The following is a 17478-nucleotide window of genomic DNA, read 5'->3' as shown; positions in this document are numbered from 1 at the left end:
TGATTTGATCAATCGCAAAACAATGGAATTCTTGGTTAAACGTCAAATAATTTTTACTGTAATAATTTTAGTAAATGTCAAAAAAATTAAACATATGAATTTTACAAATATAATTTAACACAGCATGTTAGTAACAGAGAAGACATGACCGAATGGAAGACAAGAGAAAGAGGAATAAAACAAAAACTATATAAATAATATGAAATTGAAAGAATCTCATTTCCTTATCTGTTACTTAGGAACCAACTTGTTAAACTTTACATTAGTATGTGCAAGTATATACTTATTACATTTTAAAAAATACACTAAAAGTTCAACTTATCAAAAAATACACAAACACTTTAAAATATTGTGTGTTTTAATATGACATGATGTTACAGTAATTATCAGTTTCCGCATAATATGCACAGGTTAAGATCCCTTAAAAACAAAGGTTAAGATAAAATAAAGTTAATGGGAAAGAAGAACAACTGAACAGAGGACAGTTCCAGACAACTCAATAATGCGGATTTTTCAATTTGTGCGATGACGCGACACTAGAACGGAATCACTCATACGTGACCATCCTACATAGCGTCCTACGTTCTCTGCAAACGTAGATTTGGCCAAATTGCGTTCCAGAACCTACTCGACAAGGTAACCTTAAGCAGATGACTTTTAATGACGCCATTACGTTCTATGTCTTACCGTCGTTGTGCATTCATTGGTCACATATCATTAATTAACAAAATGACTATAACACCTTCTAATACAAATTCAGGTTGTCTCAAGTCTTTAAAAACTTATTTTATTAATATTTCTGATTTAGAAACTTGTGAATAAATTTTTATCTTGTGCATTTTAAAAACTGCAGACAGAACAAACATTTTTTTAAAAATTGGTTGTAAAACTTTTTAAAAATTCAAATGACCTTCAATGCATATCAAAGAACACTCATTATACACAAAATCAATTACTTAAATGCTATTATTGCAGGCGAAAAAATACTGGTAAGTCAAAAATGTGTCCGCTTACTCGCAACTGCTGTGTACATTTTAATAAAATTGAGTTTACCCATACTACAATCCTGTCTCTTATACACATCTAGATGTGTTGTAATGGACTATAAAAGCCCTGTGCCCCTTTAATATTGATACCAAGGTCACAGAAAATGAGAAATATGACCGAGTTAACTTGTGTGTTTGGGTATTCTTGTCCCCAGCCTACTGAATAACACATTCGAAATTGGTCAGTATAAGATTTTATAAGATGTGTTTAGAAATTGTCTCAAACTTTATAAATCGAAAAACCAAACTTTGATAGGTGCTCTAACCACGCCCATATTTACAATTTCAAAATCATTTCGAGTTATTAACAACTCTATGTGCAAAATAGTATTACTGATAAATGATAAGAAAGTTAAATATTAAGAACTGATATAATTACATCACTCACACTATATTAAGTTGATTAAGATTTTAGACAATTTTACAAGCAGATATCAAAATTCATAAACAAGCCAAATTTACTAGAACGATGAAGCCACAGATTCTGTTTCAAAAACCTGTATGCCAACTGTATGGATCATAAAAAAACAAAATAAAAACCACACTTTTGTCTACTATACTAAAGCACTAGATTCAGATATTTAAAATGGGGAGGGGGATTTAGTTTTGTGCAAAGACAAATGGTCCAAAGGATTGGTAGGTACTTTATCAAACCTGTCATTTCTGAATCCACTCATGCATGACAAGCTTAAGAATAATCATACGACAAACTTATAACTACTTGCTTGTCTCCGGTATCTCAACAGGTACTGGAGATGACAGAGGCTCACTTCGCTTCCCTACCACAAAGAATGTATGCATTGGAGCTTTTCCCTTAACCGTTATTTTTCCTCTGTATTCAAAGTCAAACAGATGGTTAAGTTCTTTCACAGTCTCTTCGGCAACTTGGATTTTCTTGGGCACACCAGTTGAATCCATACGGCTAGCGATGTTCACGGCATCACCCCAAATATCATAAAAGAGCTTTGTGGTCCCAATAACCCCCGAGTTGATGCTTCCGTGGTGGAAACCTATACGAAGGATGAACTCAAACGCACCCATTGTCATGCTTAAACTATCGTTATTGAAGCGTGCGACACATTCCTGCATTTCCAATGAAAATTCCATCAATGTTTGAAGATGTTCGTACTTGAAACTTCTTTCATGCTCCGGCTTTGATACATGAAGACCGCACGCTGCCATGTAAGTCGAACCAATGGTTTTGATCTTCTCAACATCCCTGAATTGATACTGTTCTAACAGCGTGTCAAAATCACTTATCATTTCGTTAAGAATACGGATACACTCGATACCGTCAGCATAAATCTCTGAGTAAAACTCGTTGAAGTTGATAATGCTACCAAAAATAATTCCAACATCTTCATGGTTTTTAGAATATTTTGACGAGGCTGTTTCCTTGAAACTTTCGTACACAAATTTAGGAACAATGTTGTGGAGCAGTTCCTCAGCTTTGTTTTTCTGTTCTTGAATTTTTCCTTTATCTTCCGAGGCTTGCACTCCTCCGTAAAAGTTTAAGCGAAAGCTGATTTCAAACTGATGATTTAAGAAGAAGACAAGTAGAACAAGAAGAAGCAGAACAATGATAGGCTCAGACTTATTGCAGATGTAGAGGTCTGGGTCTTCCTGCCAACTTTCCGTCGCATTTGCACATAACTCATTATAATTACATTGTTCAACACTGGATATGATGATCAGAGTAACGCCACTCAGCAAAGCAATACCGGTTTTTGTCCACGAGCTGAGCTGAACGAAATTACAATAGTGAAGGATAGCCACTGTCGTCATAAACCAGTAAAATGGCTGCGATATTAAATCTTCCTGTATGCATTGCACGTTGGTGTAAACAGCAACGGATGGTAAACTGATTAAAATTACACCAAGAATATGACGCGGATACCAACTATGGAAGAAGTTTACTGCGCAAGAATGACATTGAGTTCTAGATGTTGAGAATGCTTCCTGTAAAACTGTAATAAATACACACAGTTGAAGAATACTGCCAATTACAAAGATAATCACCCACTGTATTTGCACGTCAAACACGAGAAAACATCCAACTGATGTGAACAAATAAACTAAGAATCCCATACCAACATCAAATAACGTGTTATATTTTGTCGTTGAGATAGTCTCGCTTGAAAGCCGTCTTGAGGTTGGTCGCTCTTGCGCTTCCATCTGCTGTTCTGCACCGTGATCATCAAGAAACCTATGTAAGGTCCGCGGTTTAAATTGTTCCCGGTACATCTTTTCAACGTCCTGTTGTGTAAAACTTAGCATGCATCTGTGAATCGGGGCTGACGTGAGGTAACCGCTGTTCTCCTCGTTCACCTGTTTCATGAAGCGGACTAGACGCTGGTCCTCGATTTCTTTCGCCTTCAGTTTACCCTTGGATTCAGTAGCTGTATCAACGTTGCCTTCATCAGTTACAATACCCTCATCTGTTGGAGACACGCCACCATTCTCTGAGTGGGCTGTAACCTGTAACAGAGGCTAGATTATTTTGAGAGAAAAGAAGAGAGAAAAAGAATACATGTAAGACAACACATGAACACAACACCGGGCTAATATCATGCAAATGACATGCATAGTAATATATAGTATGAGGCATGCAAATTAGCTGAACATTATTTGAAATGCTCCAAATCACCCAGAAAAATGTTTCCATCAAAAATATAAATTTGATATATTGTCCACTGAAAATGGAAAAAAAAAAAAATCATTAAAAATAATTTTTAAATTAATTTGCTCATTTTGCAATAACATACTTATTAACTTGAGCATAGAAATTATTGAATTAAAAAATTGTGTACCCTGCCTGACTTTTATACCAAATAGTGATAATAAAAATAATAAAACACTACCATTTTTCGCTGTAAAGTTGTGTGGAAACATTGTTTTAATACTCTAAACTTCTATGTTCAAGTTTTCAATTTTTATGGTACTTCAAAATGAGAAAGTATAATTTCAGAATGTTTTTTTTGTGATTTTTTTTGCTATTTTGCATGGGACAATATATCTTGAAAGAATAGATTACCTTTACCATATCAAAACATAGAAACCAAAATGTTATACACAATCAAAAGTGGACAAAAAACAAGGTTTCTATTGTATTCAAATTTCATGATTCTTAAAATTTGTAATATATAAAATACGAATTCCAGACTGGGTTGTAATTTGTAACTCTCTAATTAACACAAATTCAATCATTTTAACAAATGTTGTATTTTATAATACACTACTATATATTTTTATATTTATTTTTATATATATTTTTTAATACTAATTTCTTGTAATGACTTTTTCTCTTCAAATTCCATATACTATCCAGGTTTTTCATAATTGCAGGAATTCTGGTGGTTATTTCACAGAAAAATTTCGAATAATTAAAAAAATTCAGATAGACACCTTACTTGCACATAAAAACGATTGATAAGCATGAATAATGTTGTAAAGAAAAATTTAACTGCCAAAAATGAATTTGAAGAAAAAAACCCATGAAAATGATTCTAACATGCAATATTAAAACAATTCCTTATTTAAATATATATTATTTAAATATATTTAGTGTTTAATTGCTTTAAAATAAACAGAATATACTACCATACTAACAATGTACTAACAATAAAATGATGATGATGATAACAATAATAATGATGATGACAATGATGATTATCATGATTATATTACCAATATTAACTACTAATAAAAATAATTAAAAAATAAGAACAATATTATAAATAAATATTATTAAGCAACAATAAGAAAATTAACATAAATAAAATTGATAATGAAAAAATAGATTAGTACCCAAATATTATAAGGAAATAACAATAAATTAAAACATTAAAACAGTGATATATACCGGTATTATATCGACAAAATTAAAGAGTAACAAATGATGTTTAGCAACTTAATGAATCGTAATAAAATAAAAAGGGCTGTGGTTATTTGACATCCCTGTAAACAGACAACTGAAAAAATAAGTTTATGTAAAGCCAAGGTGCACATCAGGGGTTTAGCCAGAAAAAAGAAATAAGCCATCCAAAATGGAAGACAAAGAACTTGCATAGCGACAGCCGGGGGGTGAAACCCCGAGCGGAGGTGGGTGGGTGGTATTTGCTAAAGCTAGACCATAGCCTAACTAGGCTAGGCCGAGCTGAGTAGGCCAAGCTGTCTAAGCTATTATGGTAAAAGTGGCCGTCATAAATAATTGTTGGCCATCCAAAAAACGGCCTGATGGCTCGCTGGCTAGCCCTTGGTGCACATGAAGTCAAGTTGAGTGGCTTCGTGGTTAAGTTGCTTTCCTTCCAATCCCAGGGTCCTGGGTTCAATTCAACGGTAAAAGGATTTTCTCTCACGACCAAAACAACTCCAATCCCTAAGCCTCATAATGAGGCATAGTTTATGTAGAGCATCTTGTGTTTATGTTTGTCTTGTGAAGGGATATGCCACTTTGAATAATAGTTCACCGCTTGGCAATCCTTGGCCTTCGGCCAAAAACCAGTTAATAAAAAAAAAAAAAATAATAACAAAATACCCTAGGCTTGCTGTTATCATTCATGTTGATAATTGCGTGTATACCACAAATTCTTTGCATGCCCATATATAATCATGATGTGCCCATATATAGTCATGATGTGCCTATATATGGTGATGATGTGATGTCACTATGATCATATTCAGGAATGTTACCTGTTTTTATCTGGACAGTGCTTCAGAAAGTTTGAATTCAACGTAGCCTATTTTTAATATTAACAATCACCGCCACTATAATAGGCCTATCTATAGTACAATAGTACTAGCGAAAAATATATGATAAGCTGAGGGTGTAAGTGCAATTTGGCTTGAAGTAAACCTATCTTTTTATTGTCTGTTTACGGTAATATAAATATATCCACAAAAAAAAAAAAAAAAAAAAAAAAAAAAAAAAAAACAAAAAAGAACCAGAATCTAGTGAGAGTCAAACTAACGGATTATTACTATTATTTTAATAAGCTATTGTATTATTTTTTTAGAATTTGGTAAATATCATTAATTATGTATACTGTGTTACTGTATACAGCATAAATCTACTATCAGAATCCAAACATTTGCCCTATTCTTTTTCATTTTATTAGTGTTGTAATGTAATTATGTTTACATTAATTTGGTATACTATATTTTGAATTAGAATAGAATTAGGATTAGAAACCTTTCTTTTAACTAGACACCCAATCAATGTGGGAACATTGTTCTTCCTTGGGGTTCAGATAACAAAAACTTAAATTCCAAACAAAACAAAATATAAAAGAAAATAAAAATTATAATGGAGAGTTAAGTACAAGAAGCCAACTTAAATTAGAGCTTTCAAAGATTTTAAAGTTAGTGAGTGTAGTAGTGCTACGAATTTTGAAAGGTATGTTATTGAAATATAGTACTGAAAAAAAAATGATGTGGTATTTATGATATTGGTATAATAAACACTCTTAAACACACAAGATAACAACCTTTTACACATTCAAATAAGGAGATCAACATTCAATATCACACAAACTAAACTCAACTGTCCACTTATTTTAGGCAGTCACACGGTCACTCACACTTGACCAGTATTTTGTTACCACATGGTTTCATACCCTTGACCATAGACAACCACACAGGTTTTTATATCTAACCACTATCAGGCAGCCTCATAATTGTTGGTCTTACGTTTACTAATAACCTCTAACCACTACCAGGCAGCCTCATAATTGTTGGTCTTACGTTTACTAAACAAAACTGATGGCAACAAATGTACCGTAAAAGTTTGCATTGAAGGCCAATGGGTTAAATTTCGAGAAGCTCATCTTGAATTGAAGCCCCTCTTCAGTTTGCAAAAGTAGCCTCGAAAAGAAGCCCATGATTTTAGTAGTAATTCCCAAAATTTACAGCATTCATTGTGAAAAAAAGCTCCCCACCCCCCCAATTTTTTTTTACTTTGCAAATATAGCCTTGAAAAGAAGCCCATTCAAAGTTCACAAAGAAAAAGAAGACCAGGATTCAAGGTTTTACGGTACATGAGAACTAACCGATACAGAAATGTATTGGGCAAGTTTATGAGTTCCATCCAATAATTGGCAAGTTTCTTTATTTCACTCCACATTAAGAGACTAAGTTACAGTCATCCACTTCAAATCTAGTTTCAAAAACTATTCACAGTATGGCCCATGTCTATGAGGGAAAATCCCTGGCCGTATTCGACTGGTCGTTCTTCGTTAAACCACGCCCACCTGAGCAGTGGTAAAATCCTACTTAACGAAGACGACCAGTTGAATAGAAAACTGGTAAATACTCGACAAAACAAAATGGCTGCATAGTTACCACGATACACGCTGCATAATCATGGCTGCTTCGGATTGTGGCCGTATGGATTTTTCGTAAAAAATTGTTTTCATCCAGTTTTTGAATTCTGTTAGCCTACAATTATTTTTTGACTTCAATGTGGGTAAATATTTTTATTTTTATTTTCTGAAATTTAATCTAAATTATATTAACGCAAATGTTGTTGCTAAACTGACCAATCGGCAATATTTATTTTGGTCACATGCATAACTTAATTATTGTCAACAAAGTCTATTTTACGAACCAGTCGATGAAAATAATACTCAACGAAAATTCGTACTCAACGAAATAAACCTGTCGAATAAGCTAATTTACTGGGACTATTTTAATAAGTACATTTATAATGGTAATGGAAGTAGACTAGTGCATAATACTAGGTTTCTATATGCTTATAGACACCTAGTATACAAAATATCCAAAAAAAAATTGAAAGAAAAAAAAATAAGATGAAGAAGAGACAATGGAAATGGAGCAAAAATTTAAAAAAAGCAATCAACAAAAAGAAAAACAATTTGGAAAAGCCTTAAATAGTGAAATGTATGGAGATTCCTCTATACTAAAAGAAAAAGGATTCTAAGAGCGGCGACCTCAAAAGTACGCTCAACTTCAGCTTGCAAATATGAGTACAAAGTGTAGAAGAGCTAGATGTGGATCAAAGTGCACGACAGCAGGTTTGGGAGCATAACTGAATAAGATCGGGAATACAGGAAGGGCACTGATAATGTAGAGCTTTAAAAATCAAATTAATAAAGTAATATTTTTGTAGAATTACACACAAGCAAACCTATATATGCACTTGTAAAATGAATACACTTGCAAACACTACAAATTGAGCATTGTAACAACTCTGGCTGCATGTAGTTACTACACTGAGGAGTATGCTACTTGAATCTATTTATAACCACAGCATGATCTAAACAGGAAACACCTATTCCAATTAAATGCTTGTCTTTCCTCACAAAAAATTACCATTGAACAATGCTTGAAATTGTTATTTTTCTTAATGCAACAAAATCTACAATTTTACCGAGATTCTGTTAGTTCACAAAGGCTAAATACTCATGCAGTGTGTAGCAGTATCGATAGCTATTATCATGGGCAGCATGGAGGAGGATAAGAAGTAACATTACTGAAAGCTCAACAAGTAAAGAACTACCAACTTCCTATCATAATAACCATCAAGTTGTGTTGGCTCTACTGTCAACACATTGCAAAAACTGGCACAGGAAACAAACCAAGTTCACACTATAGTCAGCTCAGATCAAGGCCACTTTAAATAGCAGTGTTTAAAAAATACAATGAAAAAATCAGTAAAATACAAAAAAAAAAAAAAAAAAAAAAAATTGAAAAAAATGTGATCGTATGGGAAATGATATTCCGCATATAGTTATCTTGCTACACTATGTATATGTTATAAACATGTAGCCAAATATTTCTGTGTGCAACCAAGCATGACATGTGCAGTCAAGCATGACCACATGCAGTCAAGCATGACTGGATTTGGGTGGGTAGATACGCACAAATACCTAATGAACATTATCCCTTCCCATGTAAGTAACTAGGTAAATATAAAATTATGTAAACACATTATTAATTGACAACAGATTAATTTTTTTGCTTAGTATATAAATAGCAGTCAACTTTATACGAAAGTGACAATGCAATTTTGTTTTATTAATGAAATTATCGTATGCACAATCTGCAATTAACTGATATTTTTAGCATCATCGTACTAATAAACGATTCCTTTTTGATTTAACCTACATCAAATAAATACATGATACAGCATTTGTTTGTTTTACAGTAGTTTCTAAGCAATTAGATTTTTGATTAATAATGGCAATTTAAATTTATATCAAAATATAGTTAATAGTAATTTAACCAACATATAAAGATACTTTTCTTTGTAATTTTAAATTTATTAAACATATACCATTGCAAATTTATTAAACATATACTTTAATTTATTTTTCTAAAATAATTAATTACATTACTTACATTCATATTATATTATATTATTATTATCTTCATTATTTTTATTTATATTATACTTTTACTCTATATTTAAGTAAAGAAAGCATCAATGAATGCAAGCCCCTGATAGAGGTTATCCCTCCTATATAGTTAAGCTTTGTCCAAATTATCAAATTTCCCTTGTTGTATGCCCATATATAGTCATGTTGTGATGTCATCATCACCATATTTAGGCATGTCATGTTTTTTTTTCAAACCAAATTTGATAGTGTGGACAAGACTTCATAAGTATATTTTAAGTCTACAAATTGTTTTTTAAGATTGTCAATTCCCATAAAAAAAAAATTAAATTCATAATCATATCTGTCATCACAACAAATATAAAGTATTAAAGTACACAATAATATTTATAAGGTAATTATAATTTTCAAATAGATAATCATAAATGGTTCATGGTGTATATCAGAAAGTTTAAACACATCAATCAATTTATCTACTCTGAAATTGACTTGGACAACTTGCTTGGCTGTGAATCCTTAGATTCTGGAAAGAACCAGATTATGTTAATGAGAATGGTACTATTCAACCAATCACATCACTATAGCGCAGTTCCGCAGAGAACTTATATATTGCTCTTTAACCTGTGATTGGCTGTCAAATTTGAAAGACACACCCACTCTCCCTGTTAGCATTCTCACAATATGACTGGCCAATAAATAATCACTCTGTCTCTAGCTTCCAATAATTTCAACACCATTAAAATTATTCTTCTCTTTCAAGTATTTTTTTTATAATTTTGCACTCTACCTCCCTTTCAGTCAATTTAGATTATTGGGCAACAGACTGGGTATCATTAAAACCTAATTATTATTTAAAGTAATAGTTGATTTTCTTTAAGATATAATTTGAATAATATGCCATTTTTTATGATTTTCTTTATTATGTTTGATTGTTGTGATTTATTAAGACTGTTCCAATTCAGCTTTTAGCTGCAATTGTATTTTTAAATTGATGGCAATAGAGATACCAAAAATTAAATGGGCTACAAAAATACCCACGAGAGTATGGAGTCAAATGCAATTAAATAAGCCTACCCCATAATTGGTAAGGGTACTTACTCCACTCACCTCCACAACAGTTTGACTGACCCACTTTCAACATTCTCTAACACTTCCTTACTCCCCTTTATATGTATTCACATCTCTCTAAAAAAATGTTTTATCTGTCTTTCTTTCTGAATCAATGTTGAGCTTCTTATGAATTCCTGGTATCAGTGGCGTATTTTAAAATCACCTAAAATCACTCGATTTTGCTAGTTAGAGGCCCCCCCCCCATCTGATTATCAAGCCTCCCCACTTCACCTTCGCACCCCCCTCCATTAGCACCCCTACTTTAAGACCCCTAGATATGCTACCGCTTGGTATATAAATTACAACTGATCATTTCTCTTGAACATGTGTGTACAAAACCTTAATATTATGTACAGACTGAATAAAATAATTTTATATATTTATCTTATTTTGTATATCTGTATTTTTATGTGTGAAATAAATGAATGTAATAATATGCATGTGCTGACAATTATATTTTTCATATTGGAAAATACCAAAAGTTTACAAAATTTTTTAATACCCTTTGGTACACTGTTTTTATTAGTTTCCTCTCACCAGATAAAAATTGGAAAATGAGGTACAGGGCAGTATCTAGTGCAGGAGTGGAAAACAATTCCAGAGTGGAGCACGACGCCCCCATTCACTCGATAACCTTAGAGGATAAGGGAAAAACATCTTTCCCCTCCTGCATCGTAAAGCTAAATACGACCCTGAGATAATTTAGTTTAAAGAACATGCAGACCCGGTATTACAATTAAAACATGACATAACAGATAAAGAACCATATATACAGCAGCACCTGTCAACCAGCAGTAACCTTTGAACCCGCCAAATTGAATGTTATGCATTATACCGTATAAGCTATTACTATAATGATTCAATGTCCTAATCAAACAAATTTGGGCTTTCAATATCGGTGCTAAAAGTAACGGAAAAATTATCGAAGAAGGCGATTAGCACACAGAAGTTTATTGGACAGGAGGGTTATTCAAGACGAGAGATTATTGAAGGGAAATGCTTATTAAAAAGGGGGCACTTGTTGGAAAAGGGGTGCTTTCTGTAGAGGGTGTTTACTGAAGATAAATGATGATTGAAGGGAGTGCTTATTAAAAAGAGCCAATTATTGAAGAGGGATAATAATTAGACTGGGGAGGTAACTAAAATGTTCAAAGTTTGTAAGGGAATTCTTTTAGAACGAATTATTATCTGTTAAGTATATTCTATCCACTAAGTGTGTGAATTATAAATGCTAGTTGAAAAAATTGGCATTGAAATTTTTATTTTAGATTTTAAACAATTATTTTTAGAGTTGATTTTTAGAGTTGATGTAATATTCTATATTGATTTTTGAACATTATAATGGAAACTTCCAATTTCATTCATTAAAGGATTAATAAAGTATTACTATCACCATTTTGTACTTTTGGCAATCTTTCAGATTTCTTTGATTATCATGATAATGGATATGAATGGTTCTAAAAACACTTCATAAATACCCTCCACCAACATGTAAGGCACTTAGGTGGCCACTTCTTCAAGAGAATGGATGCTTGTAATAACTTATACGGTAGACTATAGAAATTTTTTTAGGCAAAGCAACATGTGTACTCATTATGCAAGTCCTTTTTTATACCGTACCTTGTTTTGCAAAATTATTTTTTTAAAGGTCGTCATGTGAGGGCAGGAAAAAAATAAAAACTTAAATTATTATGGGCTGGTGGCAGGTTCGCTAAATAACGTATAAAAAAGTCTTGCCTTAGTAGTATGTGCTGTTTAGTTTGCATTTATTATATTAATTTAAACATCAACACAACATACTACAAAATTTAAATGTAACAATTATATCTTAATAAAGTGTTAAGTTATAAGATTATGAAAATAGATAAGAATATCAATATTTCATTGCCATGTTTTAATTTAAATTAGATATTTATGAAAAGAAATCTGTTCAATTAAATGAAACACTGGAGTTCAAAACTGTAGAGGGCGGAATAATAACTAGTCATTGGTAAAATTTTAATAAAATCTCTGTTATGAGTAAAAATTATTTACAAACTGTATCGATAGGGAGCTTTGGGTTTGCACGACAACATAACCCATCATTCTTTGCACAACAAACATTCAGGCCAAACTGCATCCTAGAATCCAGGCGACGAGATCTCAACTTTCTCACACGCGCAGATGACTTCTTAGTGATGTCATTACATTCTAGGTCTTGCTGTTGTCATGCAATCGAAAGGTCCCTAGTAATACAGTAAGACTAACTTTTGGATTGATAAAATTTGTAAAATTCCAAAATTTAATTCTGAATAATTAAAAATTAAAACTCAACACAACTTTTTGTTTAATAGTAACATGGCATGAATTTATCAGTCAACCAACCAATCATGTTAAGTGTTACATAGCTGTTAGGTCAACAAAAGTGCAAAAAATGCCATTAAACTTTCCGGTGTTGTGTTGTTAGTTCTAGTTACCTGTGCACTTTCCGGATTACTATGCGCCTCGGCATGCTGATGGGTTGTTTTGCGTGACAGCACTCGAGGCATCCGTACAGGACTACTTTTAGGTGCTTGGCTGTTACTGACCTAAGTGTAAAGAACATGCGTTAGTACTAATAGGGTTCATCACAATTTCTACCTTGAATGAGCTGGTTCAAAAAACTACTGATGTGTTTGATAAATTCTACATTATTCTACATTCATTTTTATCCAACTCTAAAAAATATTTAAGTCTGATGCAGTTATTACATGAATACCAAAAAACATCTGAAATGCAAATACCAGATTAAATGTTACAATTTTCACTTTAATTTCTACTTTTGATTAATTTATAATTTTAGTTTTGACAAGGAATGCTTCTTCATGATCTAACTTTTACACAAATTAATTTTGTTTGATTTTTTATTTTATTCAAGCTATCTATTTTAGGCACATGGTCTAAGGATGTCAAAAAGAGGCTCCATATAAACTCATGGAGAGACTTCAGATAGTGGGCTTATACCAGAATTAGTATAGTAACTGTCAGCTTAAAATGTATTCAAATGATAATAATACCTGTGAAGTCAATAAATGTTTATCATAATTTAATAACATAGCTGTGAGATTTCATAAATAAAAAAAAGTTACAATTAGTGTTAATTATCATTATTTGTAATTGGATGCATTAACAGTTCATGAATGAAGCTTTAGACTCATTTATCTTAAAATATTATAGACACACATGTCCATGTGTGCAAGTCAGCACGTAATCATACGGCTATGAATGTTAGAAATATTATTATCCTGAAACTTCCAACCCTGTGATTGGTTGTTTTGATTTATGACAGTTAAATGTATTCAATTTTGCCACTAGGAATAATTGCTTCCCTACTTTTATAATTAGAGTAATAATAAAACATTATAGAGTGGTTTAGGATGTGATATCAAAGTTGCACGTAAATGATTATTCAGGCCTGTTACCCAGAACACCTTAAGGGAGGGTTTCCAATGAGAGTCAAAGGCCCAGAATCAACTAGGCACCCTAGTGGGATCCAGTAAAAGTCTTAATGGGTGTGAGGAAAATGAAGAACTTTAGCATGTAAATGGTAAATTTCAGCATAATTTTAATCATATTTTTACAAATTTTACAAATAAAGAGAATGGTTTAGTTTATCAGATGGTAGTTTGCTTGAAAATAGTCTTGATGAGCCACAGAAATCTCCCTCCTCTTTGTTTCATATCTATTATTACTATTTAAAAGGTTCAAATAAAATATTTATATTCTCAGCTTAAATATTTTCTAAATGGGAGTATTTCAAAGAAAAAAACTAGGGCAGTGATGAACCCCGATTTAAGCATTTAATCTAATTTGATTTGTGTACGTCAATCTTGACAGGTGTCTATCAAAATAACTTAAGGGCATATGAAGTGGTATAGACGTGCATGACACCGGTACCTTTAAAATCAACGAGCGTCAACAGAATTTGATTACTTGTCATGACTCAATTATTCTTTCTGACACATTCGTTAATACTGCAAGGTGTTGGAAGCAATCTATAACACCGACCTGATTTTTCGGGAAGATCTTATATCGGAAATATATTTATCATAGTTTCCATAATTTTTTCAAGGAGAAATCAATAGAATTTCTTTTTTTATCCAATTTTTATGTTACTAATTCAGACACAAAATGTTATCAATTTGTTTGAAGCTGATAACTTCATACAGTATGTTCTTGATTGCTTTAAAAATTCTAAATAAATTTTAAAGCATTTCTGCAGGACATTATAGAAAAACATATGAAACTTCAATTAAAAGGATTAAAGTCTGGAAGGTTAGATATAATTTGAATGTTTTCCCTAATGAATTGTAATTCCACAACTTCTACGAAATATAGGGTGTTTTTTTTTTTTATAGTTTATTTAAAATCATACTTCAAGACTGTAAATGTTAGTGTTAATTGCTAAATTTTGCTGAAAATAACTTAATTAAAACAAAGAAAATAGTTTTTATTGTTAAAATATTAGGAAAAAAAAAATTATACATGTCTCCCTCTAATTAAAGACCCCTCCAAATAAAGACCGCTTTTCTGTAGTCCCAAATTAACAAATGACTTTTACATATCATTCTAATAAAATATCAATGCTGCTAAAAACCATGGAAACTCAGATCCCAAAAGTGGTCTTTAATCGGACAGAGATCTGTATTATGTAAGCAAGCATTTTAATGTAAGCGAGTGTTTATACAAGCCAGCCTTTTCCTTTCAGTTTTGCTCTTTTTTTTGCTCTGTTACCTGCTGCACGGCTGTGTTGGGAGCGGGTGCTGCATCACCCCCGTTGGAACTATTGCCATTTTCAGCCGGGTTGTCTGACCCCGCTACGCTCTGTGGGGTGTTGGTAACGGCAGATGAACTACTCCTATCTTTCTTCTTCTCAATAAAATGCGTTTTAGTTCCTGCAAGAATAAAAAAAAGAGCAAAAAATAATGAGCAAATTTATTAATTACAACTACAATAGCATGGGAATTTAAAGTAATTTATTCTCTTATGCTTTTTTTTTTTTTTTTTTGTTATTTTAAATAACTGGTGAGTTATGTTAGGTTTTATTGAGTATCTGAATAGAATAAAAATAATCTTTCATTCTAATAAATTTTCATTTTAATAATTTTTATGTTAGGTTTTATTGAGTATCTGAATAGAATAAAAATAATCTTTCATACACAACATATATAATTAAAATTCTAGAGCAGTATACTTCATAGGCAATTTTATGCAAATTACATTAATGTGTACAGTGAGAAAGGAGTTATTTTTTTATTTCATATAATTGCATGAAGTTACTGTTACTATATTTCCCATAAAGTCAATGAAACATTTTGGAGATCAGTGCTTTAGCAATGAAAGTGCTTTCTGTGATTATCAAAGAGAAATATTCAAGCATGTCTGCTGCCCTCTATAGCCTAAATCTCCATCAGTAGACAGGTTATTCTTAGCATCAATTTACTGATATCATGCCATGAATATCTGAAGAACTCATTCATCAATCCTGTCATGGACAGGATCCATGTTAGAAGGGAAAAAAACACATTTGAATTTTAATTTTATTATCAGCTTCAAGGAAAGACTAAATCCGATTAGTTTTCTAAAAATAGATTAAAGAACGAATAAACATTTTTTTACACAGCTATCATTCCAACATCAATTATTTGATTGTCAAAAAAACAACAATGTTTTGTGTGGACAAAAAGTACTGCAAAAAAATTAAAAAAAGAAATGTCAATATATAATATATATATATCAATATTTTATTGTAAAAATGCATAAACATTTATTTACAAAGTTTATTACCATTAGTCAATTTAGCAACACTTGTGCACGCCTTGTACTGAACCTTTTCGCTTTCTAAGCAGAATTCAAAGTTTTACTGCAGTGCAACGCACTACAGCATGACTGAGGCATTCAATGTCACCAACATCCTAGCAGAACTCTTGGGTGGACACAAGAGAAAGAGCTTGTGATAAGGAACGCATGTGATCCAAAACTCTGACGTCAAAGGTTGGAGCCTGTACCACAGCAGCAAAATAAACCACTTCCACATCCCTCCTCAATTAACTAATACATGTCTCCCTCTAATAAAAGACCACTCCAATTAATGACCACCTCTAATTAAAGACCACTTTTCTATGCTCCCAAATTTACTAATTTCTATTATCTTTATTAGTTTAATTAGACCTAATCAGCTAAAGATCATAGAAACAACAGTGGCAAAAGTGGTCTTTAATTGGAGGGAGACCAGCATATCATGACATCAGGTGTCGATCTAATTAAAGACTCCTCAAATTAAAAACCTCTTTTCTATTATCCTTTTATTCTAATTAGAGACCAAAGCTTCTGAAGACCATGGAAACACCAGTCCCAAAAGTGGTCTTTATATTGGAGGGAGACCCTGTATATATACAGTGAAATCTCCACATTACAAACCTCCCAGAAACAAACTGTTTTATGAACACGATTTGTAGTGATGACATTTTAACAATCTTTTCTAACTACTAAAACATTAAACAATTAATTTCAAAAATTGTTTTTACAAAGGCAACCCACCTTGTCAGAAATAAGTAGTTATTACTGAAAGACCATCTAGGTTGGGCTTGTAAAAATGATGATTAACTAAAATGGCTAGGTCCAGATTGATTAAAAGCATACACCTTTCCACTAAGCCTCAACCCTTGGACGACGTTGCTAAGGTCCCCGCAAAATGACAGTGTAAAAACATATGCAAGCATGTAAGTTTGTGGAACAACACGTGTGTATTTGAAAAGAAAAATGTACACGTATAGAACATGGCCCCATTCTGATTGGTCAGTTAAGTTTGACACTCCAGAATGCTCCATTGATGCTCACTTTTTGAAGCACTGCGTAAAATTGCATATTAAATAGTAACCATTATTAAGTGGCAGCTTTGTAAAGAGATGGAGACAAACAGGAGCAGGTGAGTTATCCTCCCTCAGTCC

General features: G+C 32.3%; 1 protein-coding gene across 1 annotated transcript; it reads right to left on the bottom strand.

Annotated features, from left to right (window-relative positions):
* Positions 1-1188: 1188 nt before the first annotated feature.
* On the bottom strand, positions 1189-15425 carry LOC117112980 (adenylate cyclase type 9-like). The gene is made up of 3 exons (XM_033256202.1): positions 15263-15425; positions 12967-13077; positions 1189-3536 (listed from the first exon to the last, which is right to left on the bottom strand). The coding sequence occupies exons 2-3, from the start codon at positions 13036-13038 to the stop codon at positions 1764-1766; spliced, it is 1845 nt and encodes a 614-aa protein (XP_033112093.1). The 5' UTR covers positions 13039-13077; positions 15263-15425; the 3' UTR covers positions 1189-1763.
* Positions 15426-17478: the final 2053 nt, after the last annotated feature.

This window comes from Anneissia japonica, unplaced genomic scaffold (genome assembly GCF_011630105.1).
Source record: "Anneissia japonica isolate Jap-2015-1 unplaced genomic scaffold, ASM1163010v1 scaffold3066_len296678_cov185, whole genome shotgun sequence".
In the NCBI taxonomy this organism is placed as follows: domain Eukaryota; kingdom Metazoa; phylum Echinodermata; class Crinoidea; order Comatulida; family Comatulidae; genus Anneissia; species Anneissia japonica.
The sequence above is the reverse complement of the archived record's forward strand: the minus strand, read 5'-3'. Positions and strand labels throughout refer to the sequence as shown.

Excerpts from the sequence above, each read along its gene's own strand:
- LOC117112980 (XM_033256202.1), bottom strand. The coding sequence starts at position 13,038 with ATGCCTCGAGTGCTGTCACGCAAAACAACCCATCAGCATGCCGAGGCG. Across the intron at positions 3,537-12,966 it reads GTAATCCGGAAAGTGCACAG|CCTCTGTTACAGGTTACAGC; the intron begins GTAACTAGAACT and ends AAAATAATCTAG.